The sequence below is a fragment of the Mesoplodon bidens genome (assembly GCF_964165515.1).
Source record: "Mesoplodon bidens genome assembly, chromosome: 8".
Taxonomy (NCBI): domain Eukaryota; kingdom Metazoa; phylum Chordata; class Mammalia; order Artiodactyla; family Ziphiidae; genus Mesoplodon; species Mesoplodon bidens.
In genome coordinates this window covers 24,973,228-24,996,340 of record NC_138165.1, presented here as the reverse complement: position 1 = coordinate 24,996,340, position 23,113 = coordinate 24,973,228, and the positions used below count along the sequence as shown (strand labels likewise).

The following is a 23,113-nucleotide window of genomic DNA, read 5'->3' as shown; positions in this document are numbered from 1 at the left end:
AATCCCGAGTCTCTGGCCTGGGTGACTGGATGAAGGGTTGTGTTACTACCTGTATTTCCTACTGATACGAGAACAGGAAGTATAAAAAGAAGAGCAGATTTAGGATAAAAGGTAAGTTCCATTTCAAATATGTTGAGTTTGAGATGCCTGTAGGATATCAAGATGAAACTGTCTAGTATATAGTTGTCTTCAGGTGCCTCCAGCTAAGGGGAAATTCGATCTCGCACTGTAGATTTGAGAGTCAGGAGTAAATAAGGGGTGGTTAAAACTATAAAATTGGCTGTGATTGTTTGGGAAAGCATACAGAGTAAGCAAGACATGGGCCAGGGATGAAACTCTTGTTACCACCTGTATTTTAGGAGCAGGCTAAGGATAAGGGTGTGTGTAGGGGCAATTAACACTTTATTGAGCACTCCCTCTATGTGTTGGGCAGAGTGCTAGGTGGTGGTACTTGTTTCAAAGTCTTTATCTACACCATCTTATTTAGTCCTCATAACAATTTTCACAAGTCAAGGCAACTGATACTAATCATTCTTAACTTATAGATTAGGACACTGAGGATCAGGGACATTAAATATTTTGTGTAAGGTCTCAGGGCTAAAAGTGACTGTGCTGGAAAAAGAGAATCTAGGTCTGGTTTCAACGCTCATACTCCTCCTACCTCACCATTCTGCTTTCCACTACTATAATATTCAACACAGTTTTTCTGTACTGGACGTAGTAGACCTGTAAGTAGTTATTTAAAAAGCCAAAGTTCAATGAGGTCTCCAGACAGACGGTACATGATCAAGTGGGATAAAAAGAGTAAGCAAGGTGTGACTTTATTTCCCTTTTAAGATCTATCTTAAATAGACAGGGAGTCTTCTTTGTATAGGACAGCAGAGCTCAGAAGCCGTGATCTCTGGGATTCGAAAAGACAACATCAGAATCTGCTGCGGGAAGTTATGAGGAAGCCGGTTATCGGTCTTCATATCTTAAAGATTTACATTCTAGCTGACAAAACCGAAAGAGCACACAGAGCCGCCCGTCTCCTGGCTGATGTACAACAGAATAAACGTCGAGGGCCAGCGGAGAAGGGAAGAGAACGCCAGGGCTTTAGGCATGGAGAAGAGGCGACTGTCCCAGGGATCCCAGAGACTCCACCACTCTCACCTCCAGGAACCCCTGGGAACCCAGGCGCCAAAGGCCTGCTCCTCGTACTCACTTTTTTGATGTTGGATTTGGAGGCAGGATGAAAGTCCTTCTTGCACATGAAATTGGCGAAGGATTTTCCCATTTTGGAGCCTGAGCTCAGGAAGGCAGCCGCTAGATCTGAGACCAGCGTAAACAAACTCTGCTGCCTAACCGGAACTGCGCCTCCCGTGGCAGAGAGAACTTCCGGGGTCAAAAGGGACAGCTTCCGGCAATTAGCGCCTGTGCCGCTCCCTGTTCGCCCCTTCCTCCTTTCGCTTTGGGCCCCTCGGAGGCCAGGTGAGGGGGGTGCACGGGGGTGGGGCGAGCATAGTAGTTGTTGGAAGCGGGAAGTCGGGAACTGTGGCGCGGCGGGGCCGAGGGGCTCCTGGGAGGGGCTGCTGGGGGCTGGGAGGGGCTCCTGGGGGCTGGGAGGGGCTCCTGGGAGGGGTCCGGGTCGCGGCGCGGGCTGCAGTTTGAGTGCAGCCAGTTTGGGTGAGGAGCGCTGGCTGGGTGGCGGCTTTTGTACAAGGAGGTGCTTGAAGTCCGAGCCCTTTACTCTGTGAACTCCATTTCGAGTTACATAAACTTTTCTAAACCAACTTTTTCCATCTGTGTTACTAAAGTAGTAATTCTTGCCCTAACTGTAGCACGTTTGTGAGGATCAAACGATGTGATGTTTCTGAAACCGCTTGGTGAACTAAAGCATATAAAGTAGAATGTCAACTCCAAAGGAGCGATGACTCTTTTGTTACCAGTACGGTGCCTGGTGCAGAAAGATATTCATGAACACTTGTTAAATGACGAATACATTTTAGGAGTTAGTAAAGGCCCTCAAGGCTTCCCCTCCTAAATGGGCTAGGTGTCTTACTAACTGGGTGGCATGTTTCCTTAGCTTTCCTTATTACCGCAGTTTGCTCAGATCACCTAGTGAAGCTTGATGGCTCTTGAAACTTCACGGTTTTGAGTGGACGTGGCTGTAGGGGATCCACCAACCAAATCCTCTCGCGGGAGGGGGTGAGCGTGATGTCAAGAATAAGCCTTTTGTAAGAAATTGACTCTTCTGATGAATAATAATAACAGCTTTAAGTGTCTGATATGTTCTAAGAACTGAAGAACGCTTTACACACTGTCTTATTAAATTCTCATAACAGCCCCCAAGATATTTACCGATGAGGCAGGAGACTTAGACAGAGATTAAATAGCCTGCCAAAGTTAAGTAGTGGTGGAATTAGCTTTGGAACACAAATAGAAGGCGATCTAGGATATAAAGGTTGAAATTCACACGGAAAAGAACAGAAGCAATGGTGACAGTTCTGTTTCCATCATTGAGGAAAAAAGAAAAACCCTTAGGTGTTTCAGGCTGAAGTTGTTTCTTTCTTACTTGAGTCATTGTGTTTTCTTTTGAATGAATCATTTATTACACTTAAATCTGAAACTTTAAAACAATGTGCCATTCTGGAAGCAAACAAATTCTACTAAATTGAGGATTTAAGATTCTCCAAATTACAAATGAAGACATGATCTTGATATTAAATTATACAATCAGGATTCACAAGTTGAATGTGAACATCTTCCTGAAAATAACAACAATTTGGAATTTTATTGACATGTTTTTGTATTTGTCCGATTCAGTGAGTCTGTTTCAAAATTTCAGTCTTATTAGTATTGTAACCATTCAAAAGAGACCCCTTCTTCCCATCTTTGAGGAAACACTGGGTATATAATACTGTGACTTTTCCATAAGTGCCAGTGATGAGAATACAAAGATTAATAAGACATACTCTCAGCTCTCAAGGATCTCACTGTCCACTAAGACATATATATACAAATATAGTCTTTATAACAGTAGAGCTAGGTACAGGTGTTCCCAAATATGGAAATAGTGAAAGGAGATTCAAGGAAGACTTCAGGAGAGAAAGAGCTTAGAGAGTAAATTTGACCTATAGACTAGAAGAAGGTACTTGTCATTCCTATTTTCTTACTAAATCTTGTAGTACTAGATTCATTCCCAAGTCATTTTCTTACTGATACGAAATTTGAAACTTTAATGAATATCCTATGTTAGATATGGCAGTAATATCCCCTGGTCATCAAGTAAAACTCTTTGTTTTGTATATACTAAAAATGCTTTTCTCTTTTTATTTTGAATCTTCCATATGATTTTTAGTTTTAAAAAAATGGAACCTTGTTCCTGTGACACTTTTGTGGCACTACCTCCAGCAACAGTTAATAACAGGATTATTTTTGGAAAAAATTCAGATAGACCCTGTGATGAAGTACAGGAGGTAGTTTATTTTCCTGCTGCAGTTCATGACAATCTGAAGGAACATCTTAAGGTAGGTGAAATGCATGTTTTGTTAGCAATATTTTTCTTTAAACATATCATGAACAGGTTTTTAAAAATCATTAGCCATTTGGCAGAGGCTATAGAAGTTAAAAATTTAAGAATTTAAATTTGAAAAATAATTTGAATCAGAACTAGACTTCTGGTCTTTAATTTCAATGATTTGGAGGAAGCTGAAATAACAATAATAAGAATTGTTAATTCTTTGATCACATATTTGAATGCTTACCATATGCAAGCATGTCGAATAGGGCAAAGGGATTTAAAGCCTGCTGTCAAGACTAGTTCTGTCTTCCAGGAGCTTAGAGTCTAGTAGAGGAATAGGATGTGTATGTAACTAACCACATTGTAAAAAAGGATGGTTTAAATGCTAAATTTAAGTAAGGGCAGCAAGTTGTGACATCAGTGGAGAAGCAAGTAATTCAGACTAGGAATTAAGGAAGGCTTCACCAGGAGTTGGGGTTTCAGCTGGAGTTTGATGGGCAAAAAGGATTCTGATTGGTGTAGAATAGGAAAAATCATTCCAGACTCTGGAAGTAACAGTTTTATCATCAAAAAAGGTTTTTGGATCCATTGGTAATAATATCAACACTATGCACTTTATGCAGTCATTTGATAGTATACAGGTCAATTAAAGGATCCTTTAAATTTTTTATTTAAAAAATCCATTTAGCATGGAACTTAAAGTAAAAATTTCATACTATGCTTTTATTCCTAAGTTATATATTTTTTAGATTCCATTTTACTGATATTCTAATACCAAAATATATTAAATATTAGACATTTTTATGTATACAGTTGTTCCTCCACATCCATGGGGGATTGGTTCCAGGAGCCCCTAGGATATCAAAATCCTGTGATGCTTAATTCCCTTATATAAAATAGCATATAAATGCACATAACCTATGCACATCCTCCCGTAAACTTTAAATTATCTCTAGATTATATATAGTACAATGTGAATGGTATGTAAATAGTTGTAAATACAATGTAAATGCTGTCTAAATAGTTGCCAGCAACTGTCAAATTCAAGTTTTGCTTTTTGGAACTTTCTGGAATGTTTTTTTTTTTCCTGAATAGTTTCAATCTGTGTTTGGTTGAATCTGTAGACGTGGAACCTGTGTGTGTGGAGGGCTGACTTTACTAGGCCAAATTTTTTCTTTTGCTGAGATTATTTATTCATCTTGGGTCCATTTCTTTTTTTTTCTTATTTTTTATTTATTTGGTTGCACCAGGTCTTAGTTGCAGTAGGCAAGCTCCTTAGTTGCAGCTCATCAGCTCCTTAGTTGAGGTACATGGGTGCCTTAGTTGTGGCGTGCGAACTCTTAGTTGCAGCATGCATGTGGGATCTAGTTCCCTGACCAGGGATCGAACCCAGGCCCCCTGCACTGGGAGCATGGAGTCTTATACATTGTGCCACCAGGGAAGTCCCGTGGATCCATTTGTATTTTATCTCTTCATATTTAAGTCTCACCTATCCTCTAAGCCAGTGGTTTTCATTCTTTTCACTGCTGTGGACATACTCGGTGATTCCCACATGTGACATTGGCATCTGTATATTTAAGGGCTACCATATGGAACTTACATCACCAATCAAGAAACACTGGACATTGAGTTTGAGATCTGTTTCCCTACACTTCAACTCAGATACATCTTTCTCTACAAAATGTTTCAAGATTCCACAACTAGAAACTATCCCTTTCCTGAGCTTCCATTAACACCCCATCTTCACTTTTGTTCATACTCTTTATACTTTATATTTCATTGTATCTTAGGTAATGTAGAAGTCTTAGTTTCTTGACAGCAAGATCTGCATCTGATTCATCTTTGAAACCAATATATCTCTTAACAGAGTGTTTTATCGTAGGAGATGCTTAGCAAATATCTGAATGAATAAATGCTCTAGGGACAATTTTGAATATGTTTTAAGTGTAATGCCTCTATTATTGAAATTTTCAATTTAGTTATAATCTCTTTCATAATCGTCATGTCTTCTGATGGATTTTAAGATTCTAGACTTTGATAACTTTTCTTTTTTGGTTTTATTGTTATTGTTATGACTTTCTCTACAGTGTACTTACATAAAGATTGATCAAGTTCCTGAAACATATGCTATTGTCCTTAGTCGCCCAGCTTGGTTATGGGGGGCAGAAATGGGAGCCAATGAGCATGGAGTTTGCATTGGGAATGAAGCTGTATGGGGAAGAGAAGAAGTTTGTGATGAAGAGGCACTACTGGGCATGGACCTTGTCAGGTTATTTTTTTGTTATATTTTTGCACTGTAGAACTTGTCTAAATTTAAAATTTGTTGTAACTCTTAACATGTTTTTATCTTCCCTTTTTTTTCATTTTTTTGGACTTTGATACTTTATAGTTTGTGTTAAAAATTCTTCAGGGGGCTTCCCCGGTGGCACAGTGGTTGAGAGTCTGCCTGCCAATGCAGGGGACACGAGTTTGTGCCCCGGTCTGGGAAGATCCCACATGCCGCAGAGCAGCTAGGCCAGTGAGCCATGGCCGCTGGGCCTGCGTGTCCGGAGCCTGTGCTCCGCAACAGGAGAGGCCACAACAGTGAGAGGCCTGCGTACCACAAAAAAAAAAAAAAAAGCTTCAGAATACAGGCATGCAATTTCAAGACTCTCAAATATCATTAATTAGGAGAAGGGAAGGAGTTGAAAATTATGATTCATTGGAAGTACCTAACTTACTTTATCAGACTGTAACTAATTCTCACAGTCACCTTATGGGGTATTATTATTATCCTAATTTTACAGATGAGATACCTAAGGTTCAGAGATAAAGTGATTTGCCAATAAACTCCCAAGTTGGAATTTGAACGATGATATTTTTGACTCCAAATCTTTGTTTTCATGATTCCAAACTGACTTCACTACTTCACAAGGAATAGTTTAGAAGTTGGATTTCAGTGTATCTGTTAACTTGAAAGGATTTTTACTTGGAATATAAACACAAAATCTCATGTGCATGAAATTATTTAAGAAACATAATGGAAATTTATTTTAATCTGAGAACTTTAATATTTTTATTTTAGACTTGGTCTTGAAAGAGCTGATACAGCTGAAAAAGCCCTCAATGTCATTGTTGATTTATTAGAAAAATATGGCCAGGGTGGAAATTGTTCAGAGGGCAGGATGGTATTTAGCTATCACAACAGTTTCCTGATAGCTGATAGGAATGAAGCCTGGGTTCTGGAGACTGCAGGGAAGTACTGGGCAGCAGAAAAAGTACAAGGTATGGACAACTTTTCATGATTTAATTTGTTTTACAATTAATAAAAAACTTCTTAGTTGCAGACATTGCATTTAATTGTTTTTCAAGATTTATACTCCAGTGCAATGAAGGCGAAAACTGAAGGGGAAATGAAAAAATTTGAAAGAACATACATTGAAAGAACACTATAAAGGGCTTTCTTGAAAAAGAGGAAAAGGTGGTGTTATGTCTTTTTAATATATATGATATTAATTTCATATAACCTGTATACATTTTCTGTGCAGTAGCTCTTGGCTGTTTTATACTACTTTTTCACTTTTTTTAAACCCCTCCCCTTTTTCACTTTTTTATGAAGTGAAACCATTTCTTTACCATTTTTTCCTGTTTTAACTTTGGGCTGAACTCCAAAATTTTATCATGTGTGGATATGGAGGTGAGGACAGGGTAGTGTTATTGGGGATTCGTGACTGTGGGTTTAATCGTTAGAAAGAATATATTGATACAATAGTAAAGTATAAAAATTTGATATCATTGAGTAAATAACACAGTTGATTGTTTTGGAATGCTTTGCTTTTTTTTTCTTGATTTCTTTGTAACCATATATTCCTCTCATTTTTCAAGTGAGTAGATCCAGAGATATGAAGTGATTTACTCAAGGCAGTGAATGAGAGACTTAGAATTTAAATCTTTCCATCCTGACTCTCAGTTCAGTATTCTTTCACTAGAGTACAACCTTGTGCTTAAGCTTGACCATGTACTTCTTGTGTAATTACCTCCTGGATCTCATAGTTTTACAAGGGGGATAAGATACACATGTGAAAATATTAAATGGCAAGTGAATGACACACACACATATATGCTATGAACATTTAGAGAAAAGAAAAGTCATCGTGAGCTGGAGAAATTTGGGAAGTCTTCATGAAGGTAGCCTTGAGCTTTGGAGGATTTGGATGTTATTTTTCAAAACAGGTCATTGACAGTTGTTTTGATGGACATTTTATATTTTGCATGTGTGTTTATTAATGCACAAAACTGAATTTAGACTCTTTTCATTATTGTGATAATTGGCCTGATTATACCATTAATTACTTTTTATTTTGTCAAGTGTGCTATATCCAAGAGAAAAACGAATTCTGTTGAAAAAGATAGCCCCACCAAGCCATCCAAAACAAACACCTTCACTGAGTCTGATTATCCAATTGTAGATTAACTTTGCCAACTTGTTTCTCTTCCTATTACTAAATTAGCCCAAGAACTAAGTAGTTTAACTATAGGGAATTATCTACTCGATGGAAAATTCCTCTTCTCTTTGATTCTATCATGACTTAAGTCTATTTTTGTAGTGAAAATATCCCAGGTATGATTTCATTAGAGTAATTAAATTGATTTCTACTTGGCAGACTATCATTCCAAATCTGTTTTAAAATGTTATTAATTTTCATTTATCATGATCTATTTCATTTATTCTGATCTGTTTAGCACAGACTTTTATTGTTTCTTCTATTTTGTATTTTAGTTGAAAATTTTGTTATAACTTAGTGCCATGATATTTTTAGAAGCCTTATATTTCTGTTCTAAACTTACTTATGACTATTTTTTAAACAGTAATTCATATAAAAGACTAATATCTAGAATATATAAAGAACTGTCAAAACTCAACAGTAAAAAGACAAATGACACAAAGAGACATTTCACCTAAAAGGTTATACAGATGTCACAAAAGCACATGAAATGATGTTCAACGTCATTAGCCATTAGGGAAATGCAAACTAAAACTACAATGAGATATCATTCTACCTCTATCAGAATAGCTAAAAATTTTTAAATGACACTCCCAAATGCTAGTGAGAATCTGGGGGATGGTACATTGCTAATAAGAATGTACAGTCACTCTGGAAAACAGTTCGGCAGTTAAAAAAAAACCTTAATATGCAACCATTATACAATGCAGCAATTGCAATCTTATGCATTTATCCCAGAGAAATAAAACTTAAATGCACACAAAAACCTGTACATGAATTTTTAGAGCAGCTTTTCCCATGATACCAAAAACTGGAAACAACCTAGCTGTTCTTTAACTTGTGAATGTTTAAACAAACCATAGAATGTTTATAACATGGAATACTAGTCAGTAATAAAAAGGAATGAATTGTTGATACATACAATAACCTGGAATAATCTTTAGGGAATTAAACTGAGTAACAAAAGCCTAAAGATTGTATATTGTATGATTCCATTTATATGATTTTCTTGAAATGACAGTTATAGAAATGGATAACAGATGGTTGCCTGGGGTTAATGAAGGGCTGGGTGTGGGAGATAAGTGGGTGTGGCTATAAAAGGGCAACATGAGTGATCCTTGTGATATTCTGTACCTTGACTGTATAAATACTAGTATTTTGGTTGTGATATTATGCAAGATGTTACCATTTGGGGAGATGGTGTAAAGGTGCATAGCTCTCTCTTTAATTCTTACAACTGCATGTGAATCCATAATTACCTCAAAATAAAAAGTTTAATTTAAAAAAGTAATTTATTTATCTATTTGAGTCTGTTATAAATAGATACACATGGTACAACATTTAGAAGCCTATATTTACATTGAAATAATGATTAAGGATCATAATGTACAGAGATAGATATATTACATTAAATATGACTTTTCTTCTCCCTTCCTGTCTTCTTTGAAAATAGAGGGAGTTCGTAATATTTCTAATCAGCTTTCTATAACAACCAAGATTGATCGGGAACACCCAGACATGAGAAGCTATGCTAAGCAGAAAGGTTGGTGGGATGGTAAAAAGGAGTTTGATTTTGCTGCAGCATACTCTTATCTTGACACAGCCAAGATGATGATTTCTCCAGGCAGATACTGTGAAGGCTACAAGCTTCTGAATAAACATAAAGGTAATTTTAAATAATATTAGAATGAAAATGTTATTTCATGTAAATATAATGTGGGTATAATAAAGTCTGTTTTTTGAAAAATTATTCTAAGTAAGATATAGTTTTATTAAAACTGAAAACAGGGAATTCCCTGGTGGTCCAGTGGTTGGGACTCTGTGCTTCCACTGCAGGGGGCACGGGTTCGATTCTTGGGGAACTAGGATCCTGCAGGCCGTGCAGCACAGCCAAAGGAAAAACAAAAAGAAAAAAAACCTGAAAACATTGTGATACTGTAAGCTGTTTTTTGAGATGAGTGAAGTGCTATATAATTGTGAGACGGTAATAATTCTTTCTGAACGACAAGTTCAGATTTGCAATCCTCAAACCCTTTTTTCAGTTCTTAGTAATATTCTTAAGGCCAAATTTGGATTACTTTTCTTCTCAGAGTTCATTGGAACATGGAGATGGTTTTCTTTGACTATTGCTGCTGCTTCTTTCATTTATCTTTTGATAGTACCCTTATTGGTTATTTTCTAATTTCAAAAGTTATGTCTATAACTTGTCAAGAAGAAAAACTGAGCAGATATAAGAATTCTCCCTTTCCACTCTTAAACTCTAGAAATGTTGGATAAAATATTTAAACATTAAGGACATGTATAGATAGGTTTAAACACAAGAAGAGGAAATCACTAGGTACCAAAAATGAAGAGAGAACCCATAGTGTCAGCAAGATTTGAGGTGTCTCTTCTCCATACAGTCCTCCTTCTCTCTGTGTCAAAGGGGAGATGGTGGACCACATATCATCCTTAGAGGCTAGTTTTAACATCCATGAGAATGTAGGTGACTAGCTGAAAGACCTATCTGGGGAGCAGGAACTGGACTAGTTACTAAGATTAGAACTCTGCTCCATGCCCAGAGTCCCAGCCTGGAATTGAGCTGTCTGCTGTCCCAGGCTAGGGGTCAGTACATTCTCTTGTGAGTGACTGAACTCTGAGCTACATGTATTTTGTAGACTCAGCTGAGGCTACCTGTGCTGTGTTGAGAAACAGACTGGTTTGGAACCTGCAAACCACAGGTATGCAGAATTCCAGCATACCTGTGTCTCTATGAATATATGACAAATACTCAAATTTTACTCAAATTTCCCATCCAGATGAGAAATCTGCTATAATGAATCTTCATGTAACTGCCATTAAAAACATGGACATTCAGATGAAAGGATGTAGTTTCTACATTTATTATGGATAGTTTCTATTATTATGTCCTCAAGTTCATTGATCTTTTCTTCTGCATTATCTAATATGCTGTTAATCTCACTTAGTAATATTTTCATTTCAGTTATTATATTTTTCATCTCTACATGTTCTATTTGGTTCTTTTTGTATATCTCTCATTTCTCTATTCATTACCTTCATGTTTTTCTTTAAATCCTTGAGCATATTTAGCAGACAGCTGTTTTATAATAGTTGTTTTAACATCCTTGTCTTCTAACTCTATTATCTCTGTAATTTCTGCATCTGTTTCTGTTGATTTGATATTCTTCTGGTTTTGGGTCACATTTTCCTGCTTATTCATATGTTTAATAATTTATTATTAGATGATGGACATTGCAGATTTTAATCATTGAGTTCTGGATTTTGTTTTACTCCTTTAATGAGTGTTGGACTTTGTTTTATCAGTTAATTTCATTATTTAGGGAACAGTTTCATCTTTTTTAGGCCTATTTGCTTTTCTAGGGTAGCTCTAGAGTAGCTATTATACCAGGGCTAGTTTAGTCCCACTAAAGGCATGTGATCCTTCTGGGATCTCTGCTGAATGCCTTATATATTAAATGAGATCTTCTTATTCCAGCTAGTAGGAACTCAAAAGATTCCCAGCCCTGTGTTAGCTTTATGTATTTTTTAAAAACTAATAGTTTCCAATAATTGCTCTTTCCTTATAATTTGTCCTTTGTTTGGTCTTGTGGAGTTTCACTCTATGTGTGTGTGCAAATTGGTATTCAGCCAGAGGCTCAATGGACCCTCTGTACAGGTTGCTAGAAATTTTTTGAGAGGTAGCTCATTCCTCTTTCGTGCTCTGCTTTGCAAATTCTACCACCCTGACCTCCCTGAACTTCCACCTCTGTTTCCTCAACTTAGAGTGATCTTTGGGCTATGTCTGGGTCCCCCTCCCTGTACTGTTGTCTGAAAATTGCCTCCAACAACACTGAGCTCCTGGAGTCAACACAATGGTAGGGCTTACCTTATTTGTTTCCTTTCTCTCAGGGATCATAATCCTACATTACCTGTTGTCCAATATCCAAAAACAGTTTTATATATTTTGTCCAGTTTTCTGTTTGTCTACAGTAGGAGGGTAATTCTAGCCCCAACTGTTCCTTCATGGTTGGAAGCAGTTCTATTTACATTATACTGAGTGTTTTTTGCAGTACAGAAGAGAAATGCAATTCATATCCAGTAAGATATGTTATTATTTTGAACTGCACACAGCACAATTATTGGACATTCATTGAGAGTTAAATAAATAGATGATTAGTGTTTACACACTTCCCATTATGCAGAAGTTCTTGGTTGATTGTTACATAGGTTTTACAAGTATTTAGTAATATTTGGGGAAATTGATTGAGTTTTTAAATATGGGCTAGGAATACATTATTATTTTTTCCATTTAAAATAATGGGTTGTAGGCTCTTGCTATTCAGTGTTTATAACAGTTTAGATTCAGGTAAGGAGGCTGTATGTATTTTATTAACCACCCATATGGAAGCCTTCATTATCCATGGTCTGCCAGGACTCTCCCAGAAATTCCCTTTGAAGATGATTTCACAGGAAAAAAATTATAAAAAAGTTATAAACACATGAGCAAATATAGTACTAAAAGAGAAACAATTCATAGACCCAACAAATACAGGAAATTCACACCTGAGAACAAATTAGCTGATTTAAAGTTAGCTAATGATTAAATAATATTAAGGAATTATTATTTAAAAATTCAGATGTGGTCATTGTATTTTAGCTATATTTATAAAAAATTCAGATGTGGTCATTGTATTTTAGCTATATTTATAAAAAATTCAGATGTGGTCATTGTATTTTAGCTATATTTATAAAAAAATTCCTTTTGTATAGATAACGTACTGAAATATTGTGGATGAGATGATGTGACTGGGATTTTCTTCAAAATAATTTGATGGGAGAGATTTGATAACTGTTGAAGCAGTAATGAATATTTGAGGATTCATTGTATAATTTTTCTGAACTTTTATATATTTGAAATTTCTATAATAAAAAGTTAAAAAAATAAAATTAAAATGTTCAAAGATATAAAGGAAGGAATGAAATCCATAAAGGAAGAGTAGGAGATTATGAAAAATAAACAGATAAATTTGAAAATTCTAAACTGTGCAGAAATTCTAAAAATGAAAATTACAGTCACTGAAACAAAACCAAAATTGAATGTTGTAACAAATATTCAAAGTTAAGCATTTGAAGACTTCCGGGTAAGATGGTGGAAGAGTAAGACGCGGAGATCACCGTCCTCCCCACGGATACACCAGAGATACAGCTACACGTGGAACAACTCCTACAGAACACCTACTGAACGCTGGCAGAAGACCCCAGACTTCCCAAAAGGCAAGAAACTCCCCACATACCTGGGTAGGGCAAAGCGGAGAGATCCCCGCACAGAGGATCGGTGCCAAGCGGCACTCACCAGACCGAGAGGCTTGTCTGCTCGCCTCGGCGGCGCTGGAAGCTGAGGCTCAGGCTTCGGTCAGAGTGCAGGGAGAGGACTGGGGCTGGCGGCGAGAACTCAGCCGGAAGGGGGCTAATGAGCCACAGCTAGCCGGCAGGGAGTCCGGGGAAACTCTGGAGCTGCCGAAGAGGCAAGAGACTTTTTCTTCCCTCTTGGTTTCCTGGTGCGCGAGGAGAGGGGATTAAGAGTGCTGCTTAAAGGGGCTCCACAGACGGGCGCGAGTCACGACTGAAAGCGCGGAGCCCAGTGACGGGCGTGGGACGCTGGGGCTGCTGCTGCCGCCGCCAAGAAGCCTGTGTGCGAGCGCAGGTCACTGTCCACACCGCCCTTCCGGGAGCCTGTGCAGCCCGCCACTGCCGGGGTCCCGGGATCCAGGGGCAGCTTCCCTGGGAGAACGCACGGCGCGCCTCGGGCTGGTGCAACGTCACGCCGACCTCTGCCGCTGCAGGCTCGCCCCGCACTCCGTGCCCCTCCCTCCCGCCCGGCCTGAGTAAACCAGAGTCCCCGAAGAGGCTGCTCCTTTAACCCTGTCCTGTCTGAGCGAAGAACAGACGCCCTCCGGCGACCTACACACAGAGGTGGGACCAAATCCAAAGTTGAGACACAGGAGCTGTGAGAACAAAGAAGAGAAAGGGAAACCTCTCCCAGCAGCCTCAGAAGCAACGGATTAAAGCTCCACAATCAACTTGATGTACCCTGCATCTGTGGAATACATGAATGGACAACAAATCATCCCAAATTGAGGAGCCAGGAGTCAGTGCTGTGCCTCTGAGGTGGGAGAGCCAACTTCAGGACACTGGTCCACAAGAGACCTCCCAGATCCACATAATATCAAACGGCGAAAATCTTCCAGAGATCTACATCTCAACACCAGCACCCAGCTTCACTCAACGACCAGCAAGCTACAGTGCTGGACACCCTATGCCAAACAACTAGCAAGACAGGAACACAACGCCACCCATTAGCAGAGAGGTGGCCTAAAATCATAAAAAGTCCACAGACACCCCAAAACACACCACCAGACGTGGACCTGCCCACCAGAAAGACAAGATCCAGCCTCATCCACCAGAACACAGGCACTAGTCCCCTCCACCAGGAAGCCTACACAACCCACTAAACCAACCTTAGCCACTGGGGACAGACACCAAAAACAACGGGAACTACGAACCTGCAGCCTGCAAAAAGGAGACCCCCAACACAGTAACATAAGCAAAATGAGAAGACAGAAAAACACACAGCAGGAGAAGGAGCAAGATAAAAACCCACCAGACCTAACAAATGAAGAGGTAATAGGCAGTCTACCTGAAAAAAAATTCAGAATAATGATGGTAAAGATGATCCAAGATTCTATTTCCCAGATCCAAAACCTTGGAAATAGAATAGACAAAATGCAAGAAACAGTTAACAAGGACCTAGAAGAACTAAAGATGAATCAAGCATCGATTAAAAACACAATAAATGAAATGAAAAATACTCTAGATGGGATCAATAGCAGAATAACTGAGGCAGAAGAACGGATAAGTGAGGTGGAAGATAAAATAGTGGAAATAACTGCTGCAGAGCAAAATAAAGAAAAAAGAATGAAAAGAACTGAGGACAGTCTCAGAGACCTCTGGGACAACATTAAACGCACCAACATTCGAATTATAGGGGTTCCAGAAGAAGAAGAGAAAAAGAAAGGGACAGAAAATATTTGAAGAGATTATAGTTGAAAACTTCCCTAATATGGGAAAGGAAATAGTTAATCAAGTCCAGGAGGCACAGAGAGTCCCATACAGAATAAATCCAAGGAGAAATACGCCAAGACACATATTAATCAAACTGTCAAAAATTAAACAAAGAAATCATATTAAAAGCAGCAAGGCAAAAACAACAAATAATACACAAGGGAATCCCCATCAGGATAACAGCTGATCTCTCAGCAGAAACTCTCCAAGCCAGAAGGGAGTGGCAGGACGTATTTAAAGTGATGAAGGAGAAAAACCTGCAACCAAGATTACTCTACCCAGCAAGGATCTCATTCAGATTTGATGGAGAAATTAAAAAGTTTACAGACAAGCAAAAGCTGAGAGAGTTCAGCACCACCAAACCAGCTTTACAACAAATGCTAAAGGAACTTCTCTAGGCAAGAAACACAACATAAGGAAAACACCTACAATAACGAACCCAAAACAATTAAGAAAATGGGAATAGGAACATACATATCGATAATTACCTTAAATGTAAATGGACTAAATGCTCCCACCAAAAGACACAGATTGGCTGAATGGATACAAAAACAAGACCCATATATATGCTGTCTACAAGAGACCCACTTCAGACCTAGGGACACATACAGACTGAAAGTAAGGGGATGGAAAAAGATATTCCATGCAAATGGAAACCAAAAGAAAGCTGGAGTAGCAATTCTCATATCAGACAAAATAGACTTTAAAATAAAGACTACTAGAAGAGACAAAGAAGGACACTACATAATGATCAAGGGATCGATCCAAGAAGAAGATATAACAATTGTAAATATTTATGCACCAAACATAGGAGCACCTCAATACATAAGGCAAATACTAACAGCCATAAAAGGAGAAATCGACAGTAACACAATCATAGTAGGGGACTTTAACACCCCACTTTCACCAATGGACAGATCATCCAAAATGAAAATAAATAAGGAAACACAAGCTTTAAATGATACATTAAACAAGATGGACTTAATTGATATTTATAGGACATTCCATCCAAAAACAACAGAATACACATTTTTCTCAAGTGCTCATGGAACATTCTCCAGGATAGATCATATCTTGGGTCACAAATCAAGCCTTGGTAAATTTAAGAAAATTGAAATTGTATCAAGTATCTTTTCCAACCACAATGCTATGAGACTAGATATCAATTACAGGAAAAGAGCTGTAAAAAATACAAACACATGGAGGCTAAACAATACACTACTTAATAACAAAGTGATCACTGAAGAAATCAAAGGGGAAATTAAAAAATACCTAGAAACAAATGACAATGGAGACACGACGACCCAAAACCTATGGGATGCAGCAAAAGCAGTTCTAAGAGGGAAGTTTATAGCAGTACAATCCCACCTTAAGAAACAGGAAACATCTCGAATAAACAACCTAACCTTGCACCTAAAGCAATTAGAGAAAGAAGAACAAAAACATCCCAAAGTTAGCAGAAGGAAAGAAATCATAAAAATCAGATCAGAAATAAATGAAAAAGAAATGAAGGAAACGATAGCAAAGATCAATAAAACTAAAAGCTGGTTCTTTGAGAAGATAAACAAAATTGATAAACCATTAGCCAGACTCATCAAGAAAAAGAGGGAGAAGACTCAAATCAATAGAATTAGAAATGAAAAAGGAGAAGTAACAACTGACACTGCAGAAATACAAAAGATCATGAGAGATTACTACAAGCAACTCTGTGCCAATAAAATGGACAACCTGGAAGAAATGGACAAATTCTTAGAAATGCACAACCTGCCAAGACTGAATCAGGAAGAAATAGAAAATATGAACAGACCAATCACAAGCACTGAAATTGAAACTGTGATAAAAAATCTTCCAAGAAACAAAAGCCCAGGACCAGATGGCTTCACAGGTGAATTCTATCAAGCATTTAGAGAAGAGCTAACACCCATCCTTCTCAAACTCTTCCAAAATATAGCAGAGGGAGGAACACTCCCAAACTCATTCTACGAGGCCACCATCACCTTGATACCAAAACCAGACAAGGATGTCACAAAGAAAGAAAACTACAGGCCAATATCACTGATGAACATAGATGCCAAAATCCTCAACAAAATACTAGCAAACGGAATCCAACAGCACATTAAAAGGATCATACACCATGATCAAGTGGGGTTTGTTCCAGGAATGCAAGGATTCTTCAATATATGCAAATCAATCAACGTGATACACCACATTAACAAATTGAAGGAGAAAAACCATATGATCATCTCAATAGATGCAGAGAAAGCTTTCGACAAAATTCAACACCCATTTATGATAAAAACCCTGCAGAAAGTAGGCATAGAGGGAACTTTCCTCAACATAATAAAGGCCATATATGACAAACCCACAGCCAGCATCGTCCTCAATGGTGAAAAACTGAAACCATTTCCACTAAGATCAGGAACAAGACAAGGTTGCCCACTCTCACCACTCTTATTCAACATAGTTTTGGAAGTTTTAGCCACAGCAATCAGAGAAGAAAAATAAATAAAAGGAATCCAAATCGGAAAAGAAGAAGTAAAGCTGTCACTGTTTGCAGATGACATGATACTATACATAGAGAATCCTAAAGATGCTACCAGAAAACTAATAGAGCTAATCAATGAATTTGGTAAAGTAGCAGGCTACAAAATTAATGCACAGAAATCTCTTGCATTCATATACATTAATGATGAAAAATCTGAAAGTGAAATCAAGGAAACACTCCCATTTACCATTGCAACAAAAAGAATAAAATATCTAGGAATAAACCTACCTAAGGAGACAAAAGACCTGTATGCAGAAAATTATAAGACACTGATGAAAGAAATTAAAGATGATACAAATAGATGGAGAGATATACCATGTTCTTGGATTGGAAGAATCAACATTGTGAAAATGACTCTACCACCCAAAGCAATCTATAGATTCAATGCAATCCCTATCAAACTACCACTGGCATTTTTCACAGAACTAGAGGAAAAAATTTCACAATTTGTATGGAAACACAAAAGACCCCGAATAGCCAAAGCAATCTTGAGAACGAAAAATGGAGCTGGAGGAATCAGGCTCCCTGACTTCAGACTATACTACAAAGCTACAGTAATCAAGACAGTATGGTACTGGCACAAAAACAGAAAGATAGATCAATGGAACAGGATAGAAAGCCCAGAGATAAACCCACGGACATATGGTCACCTTATCTTTGATAAAGGAGGCAGGAATGTACAGTGGAGAAAGGACAGTCTCTTCGATAAGTGGTGCTGGGAAAACTGGATAGGGACATGTAAAAGTATGAGATTAGATCACTCCCTAACACCATACACAAAAATAAGCTCAAAATGGATTAAAGACCTAAATGTAAGGCCAGACACTATCAAACTCTTAGAGGAAAACATAGGCAGAACACTCTATGACATAAATCACAGCAAGATCCTTTCTGACCCACGTCCTAGAGAAATGGAAATAAAGACAAAAATAAACACATGGGACCTAATGAAACTTAAAAGCTTTTGCACAGCAAAGGAAACCATAAACAAGACCAAAAGACAACCCTCAGAATGGGAGAAAATATTTGTAAATGAAGCAACTGACAAAGGATTAATCTCCAAAATTTATAAGCAGCTCATGCAGCTCAATAACAAAAAAACAAACAACCCAATCCAAAAATGGGCAGAAGACCTAAATAGACATTTCTCAACAGAAGATATACAGACTGCCAACAAACACATGAAAGGATGCTCAACATCTTTGCTCATTAGAGAAATGCAAATCAAAACTACAATGAGATATCATCTCACACCAGTCAGAATGGCCATCATCAAAAAATCTAGAAACAATAAATGCTGGAGAGGGTGTGGAAAAAAGGAACACTCTTGCACTGCTGGTTGGAATGTGAATTGGTACAGCCACTATGGAGAACGGTATGGAGGTTCCTTAAAAAACTACAAATAGAGATACCATATGACCCAGCAATCCCACTACTGGGCATATACCCTGAGAAAACCATAATTCAAAAAGAGACATGTACCAAAATGTTCATAGCAGCCCTATTTACAATAGCCCGGAGCTGGAAACAACCTAAGTGTCCATCATCGGATGAATGGGTAAAGAAGATGTGGCACATATATACAATGGAATATTACTCAGCCATAAAAAGAAATGAAATTGAGCTATTTGTAATGAGGTGGATGGACCTAGAGTCTGTCATACAGAGTGAAGTAAGTCAGAAAGAGAAAGACAAATACTGTATGCTGACACATATATATGGAATTTAAGAAAAAAAAATGTCCTGAAGAACATAGGGGTAAGACAGGAATAAAGACACAGACCTACTAGAGAATGGACTTGAGGATATGGGGAGGGGGTAGGGTAAGCTGTGACAAAGTGAAAGAGCGGCATGGACATATATACACTACCAAACGTAAGGTAGATAGCTAGTGGGAAGCAGCCGCATAGCACAGGGAGATCAGCTCGGTGCTTTGTGACCGCCTGGAGGGGTGGGATAGGGAGGGTGGGAGGGAGACGCAAAAGGGATGGGATATGGGAACATATGTATATGTATAACTGATTAAATTTGTTATAAAGTGGAAAAAAAACAAAAAACAAAAAAAACAAATAAAAAACAAAAAAAATAAAATAATGCAAATAGTATTTGATCACTTAAGGAAATGGTCATGAATTGTATATTTAAAAAGCGAGATATGAACTCTATATAATGTGATCCCAATAATGTAAACTACAAATAAAATATGTATGCACAGAAGAAAGAATGGAAAAAAAAAAAGTTAAGCATTTGGAAAATGCAGGTAAACACAGAGGAACAAAAATTACTCATAATAAGTACTCAGCACTCACTTAACATTTAAATATTTTTAATTGCAAAAGTAAAATATATCATTGCTAGCAGATATTCTTTGTAGCCATATTTCCCTGTATACATATACAGCTTTTTTTTTAAAATAAAAATAGGCCAATACTGAATATATTCTACTTTAATCCACTTTTTAGTTGATGGTATATTTGGAATATCATTCCACATCTTTAGTTATCATTCATTTGAAATGTTTTAAAATTTCCCCTGTGATTTCTTTTCTGACTTGTGAATTATTTAGAAGTGTGTTATGAATTTCCAAATATCTGAGGGTTTCCTAGATATCTTATTGTTATTGATTTCTAATTTAATTCCACTGAACTCAGAGAACATACTCTATATGACTTCAGTCCTTTAAAATTTACTGAGACTTATTTTATGGCCTGGCATATGATCTGTTTTGCTGTACAAAATATGCACCTTGCACTTGTTAGGTATAGAGTTTTATAAATGTCAATTAGGTCAATTAGGTCAAGATGGTTACTGTCATCATCTACATCTTTAATGATTTTTTTTCTTGTTTTATATATTACTAAGAGAGGAGTGTGAAAATCTCCAATTATGCTTATGGAATTGTCTGTTTCTCCCTTTAATTCTGTCAGTTTTTGCTTAATATATATTAAAGCTCTGTTATTAGGTGCATACATATTTATAATTGTTTTGTCTTTCTGGTGAATTGGGCCTTTTCTTCATGAAATATTATTTCTCACTGTTAATACTGTTTGTCTTGAAGTCAACTTTAGCCCAGCTTTCTGTTTACTGTTTATATGACATATACTCACCTATCCATTTGCTTTCAAACTATCTGTATCTTTATATCTAAAGCACATTTCTTGTAAAAAAAAATATATGGTTTAATCTTTTTTTTAAACCATTCTGATAAGTTTTGCCTTTTAATTAGAAACTACAGTTCATCAACATTTAATGTAGGCTGGTTCTGGTTCCAGATAAGATGCTGTAAGTAAACTCTATCTCTTTTTCTGAATATAACCAAAAACCTGGAAATATTGTATGGAACAGTTATCTGAGGACCTTTAAATGTAAAAAGGGACAGGCAATAGGAGAAAGAAACCAGAACCCAAAGTATGAATTCATCCAGCAGTGAGTTTCATGGTTTTTTTCCTTCCATATCACCTGGCCTGGTTTCAAACAGTATGATTCCTGGAACTATGCACTGGGTGTGGACAGAAAGTAGGCCCAAAATCTCATAACATAATGTTGTAATCTAAATGGTACAATCCAAAATTACCCAATATATGAAAACTAGGAAAATCTCAACAATTTGGAAGGGAAAAGACAATAGATACCAATGACAAGATGATCTAGATGTTGGGATTATCAAATGAAGACTTTATTCAGTTATTTTTTTGATTGAAGTATAGTTGATTTACAATGTTGTGTTAATTTCTGCTGTACAGCAAAGTGATTCAGTTAAATGTATATATATATATATATATATATATGTCCTTTTTTATATTCTTTTGCATTATGGGTTATCATAGGATATTGAATATAGTTCTCTGTGCTATATAGTAGGACCTAGTTGTTTATCCATTCTATGTATAATAGCTTACATCTGCTAACCCCAACCTGCTATTCCATCTCTCCCCCAACCTTCTCCCCCTTGACAATCACATCACGTCTGTTCTCTATGTCCATGAGTCTGTTCCTGTTTCATAGATAGGTTCATTTGTGTCATTCAAATGAAGACTTTAAAGCAGCTATTTTAAGTGTGAACACTCCCAATATGAATGGGAAAGTAGAGCATCTCAGCAGAGAAATAGAAGCTATAAAACAGAACTGAATGGAAATTTTACAATTGAAAAACACAGTAACTAAAGTAAAAAATTCCTCTGATGGGCTCAATAGCAGAATGGATATGACAGAGGAAAGTGTCAGTGAATTTGAAGATAGCTCAGTAGAAATTATCTAATATGAACACAGAGAGAAAAAAAATTGAAACAAAGAAACAGAACAGAGCCTTAGGGACTGTGGGATAATACCTAAACATCTAGAGTCATTAGAGTCTCAGAAGGAGAGAAGAGTGTGATGCAGAAAAGTTTTAAAATAAATAATGGTTGAAAACTTCTCAAAATGGCAAAAGACTTAAATTTACAGATTCAGGAAAGTTAGCAAACGTCAAACAAGATAAATGAAAAGAAATCCATGCCTAAATGCACAAACTGCTGAAAACCAAAGACAAAAAGGCTTAAAAGCAGCTAAAGAAAAATAACACATTATATGTAGGTAAAAAATGATTTCTGTGTGTTTTTCATTATAAACCATAGATGCCTAAAGGCAATGAAACAACATTTTTAAAGCTCTGAAAGAAAAGAATTCTGTATCTAGACAAAGTATTCTTCAGGAATGAAGGTGAAATAAAAACATCCTGCCATGTGGGAAAACTAAGAGACTTTGTTGCCAGTATTCCTGCTGTAAAAGAAATGCTACAGGAATTTTTTTAGATAGAAGGGAATAGCACAGCGAAACATGGAACTTCAGGGATGAAGGAAGAGCCACAGAAATGGTAAATACTGGGGTAAATATAATACCATGTTTCTCCTCTTAAGACCTTAAAAATGTGTCTAACAGTTATAAGCCAAAATTACATTTCCTATAATATACATGATAATCACAGTATAAAGAGGGGAGTACATATGGTGTTAAGGTTTCTACATTGTACTTAAAGCTGTAAAATATTGATTCTAGTAAACAGATAATTTAATTACATATATTGTAGCCTTAGAGCAACTATTTAAAAAGCTATGTAATAAGATACAGTAAAAAAAAACCCAAACACATGAATTAAAATGGAATACTAAGAAAATATTCAAAAAGAAGGCAGGAAAGGGGAAATGGAAGAATAAAAATAGAAGCATCGAACATAAAACAATATAATGTAGATCTAAAGTTCAACATATCTATAATTACATTAATTGTTAAATGGTCTAAACATACCAATTAAAAGATGACGTGTGTCAGACTGAAGTAAAAAAACAAACCACGACTCAGCTATATGCTGTGTACGAGTGACTTACTTTAAGTAGGCGAAGAGTAAAAGAATGGGAGAAGTTATAGCATGTAAACACTGATCAAAAGACAGCTGGGTTGGCTATATAAATATTAGATGAAGTA

At 37.0% G+C, this 23,113-nt stretch overlaps 2 protein-coding genes across 6 annotated transcripts in view; one reads left to right on the top strand and one right to left on the bottom strand.

The window, feature by feature from the left end:
- Window positions 1-1,351, bottom strand: part of CIRSR (corepressor of RBPJ and splicing regulator) — a 40,552-nt gene extending 39,201 nt beyond the window's left edge. Inside the window, 1 exon segment of the mRNA XM_081242974.1 lies at window positions 1,205-1,351. Within this exon segment, the coding sequence (XP_081099100.1) occupies window positions 1,205-1,276 (72 nt within the window). The 5' untranslated portion in view covers window positions 1,277-1,351.
- Window positions 1,352-1,391: 40 nt separating this feature from the next.
- SCRN3 (secernin 3) overlaps window positions 1,392-23,113 on the top strand; it is a 42,879-nt gene continuing 21,157 nt past the window's right edge. For 4 of the 5 annotated variants that reach the window (XM_081242997.1, XM_081242998.1, XM_081242999.1 and 1 more), the window contains exons 1-5: window positions 1,397-1,470; window positions 3,341-3,509; window positions 5,590-5,771; window positions 6,567-6,766; window positions 9,440-9,652. In XM_081242997.1, the coding sequence (XP_081099123.1) occupies window positions 3,351-3,509; window positions 5,590-5,771; window positions 6,567-6,766; window positions 9,440-9,652 (754 nt within the window). In that variant the 5' untranslated portion in view covers window positions 1,397-1,470; window positions 3,341-3,350. Of the gene's footprint in view, window positions 1,471-3,340; window positions 3,510-5,589; window positions 5,772-6,566; window positions 6,767-9,439; window positions 9,653-23,113 lie in introns of all 5 variants that reach the window. The other variant, XM_081243001.1, reaches the window with a different exon arrangement.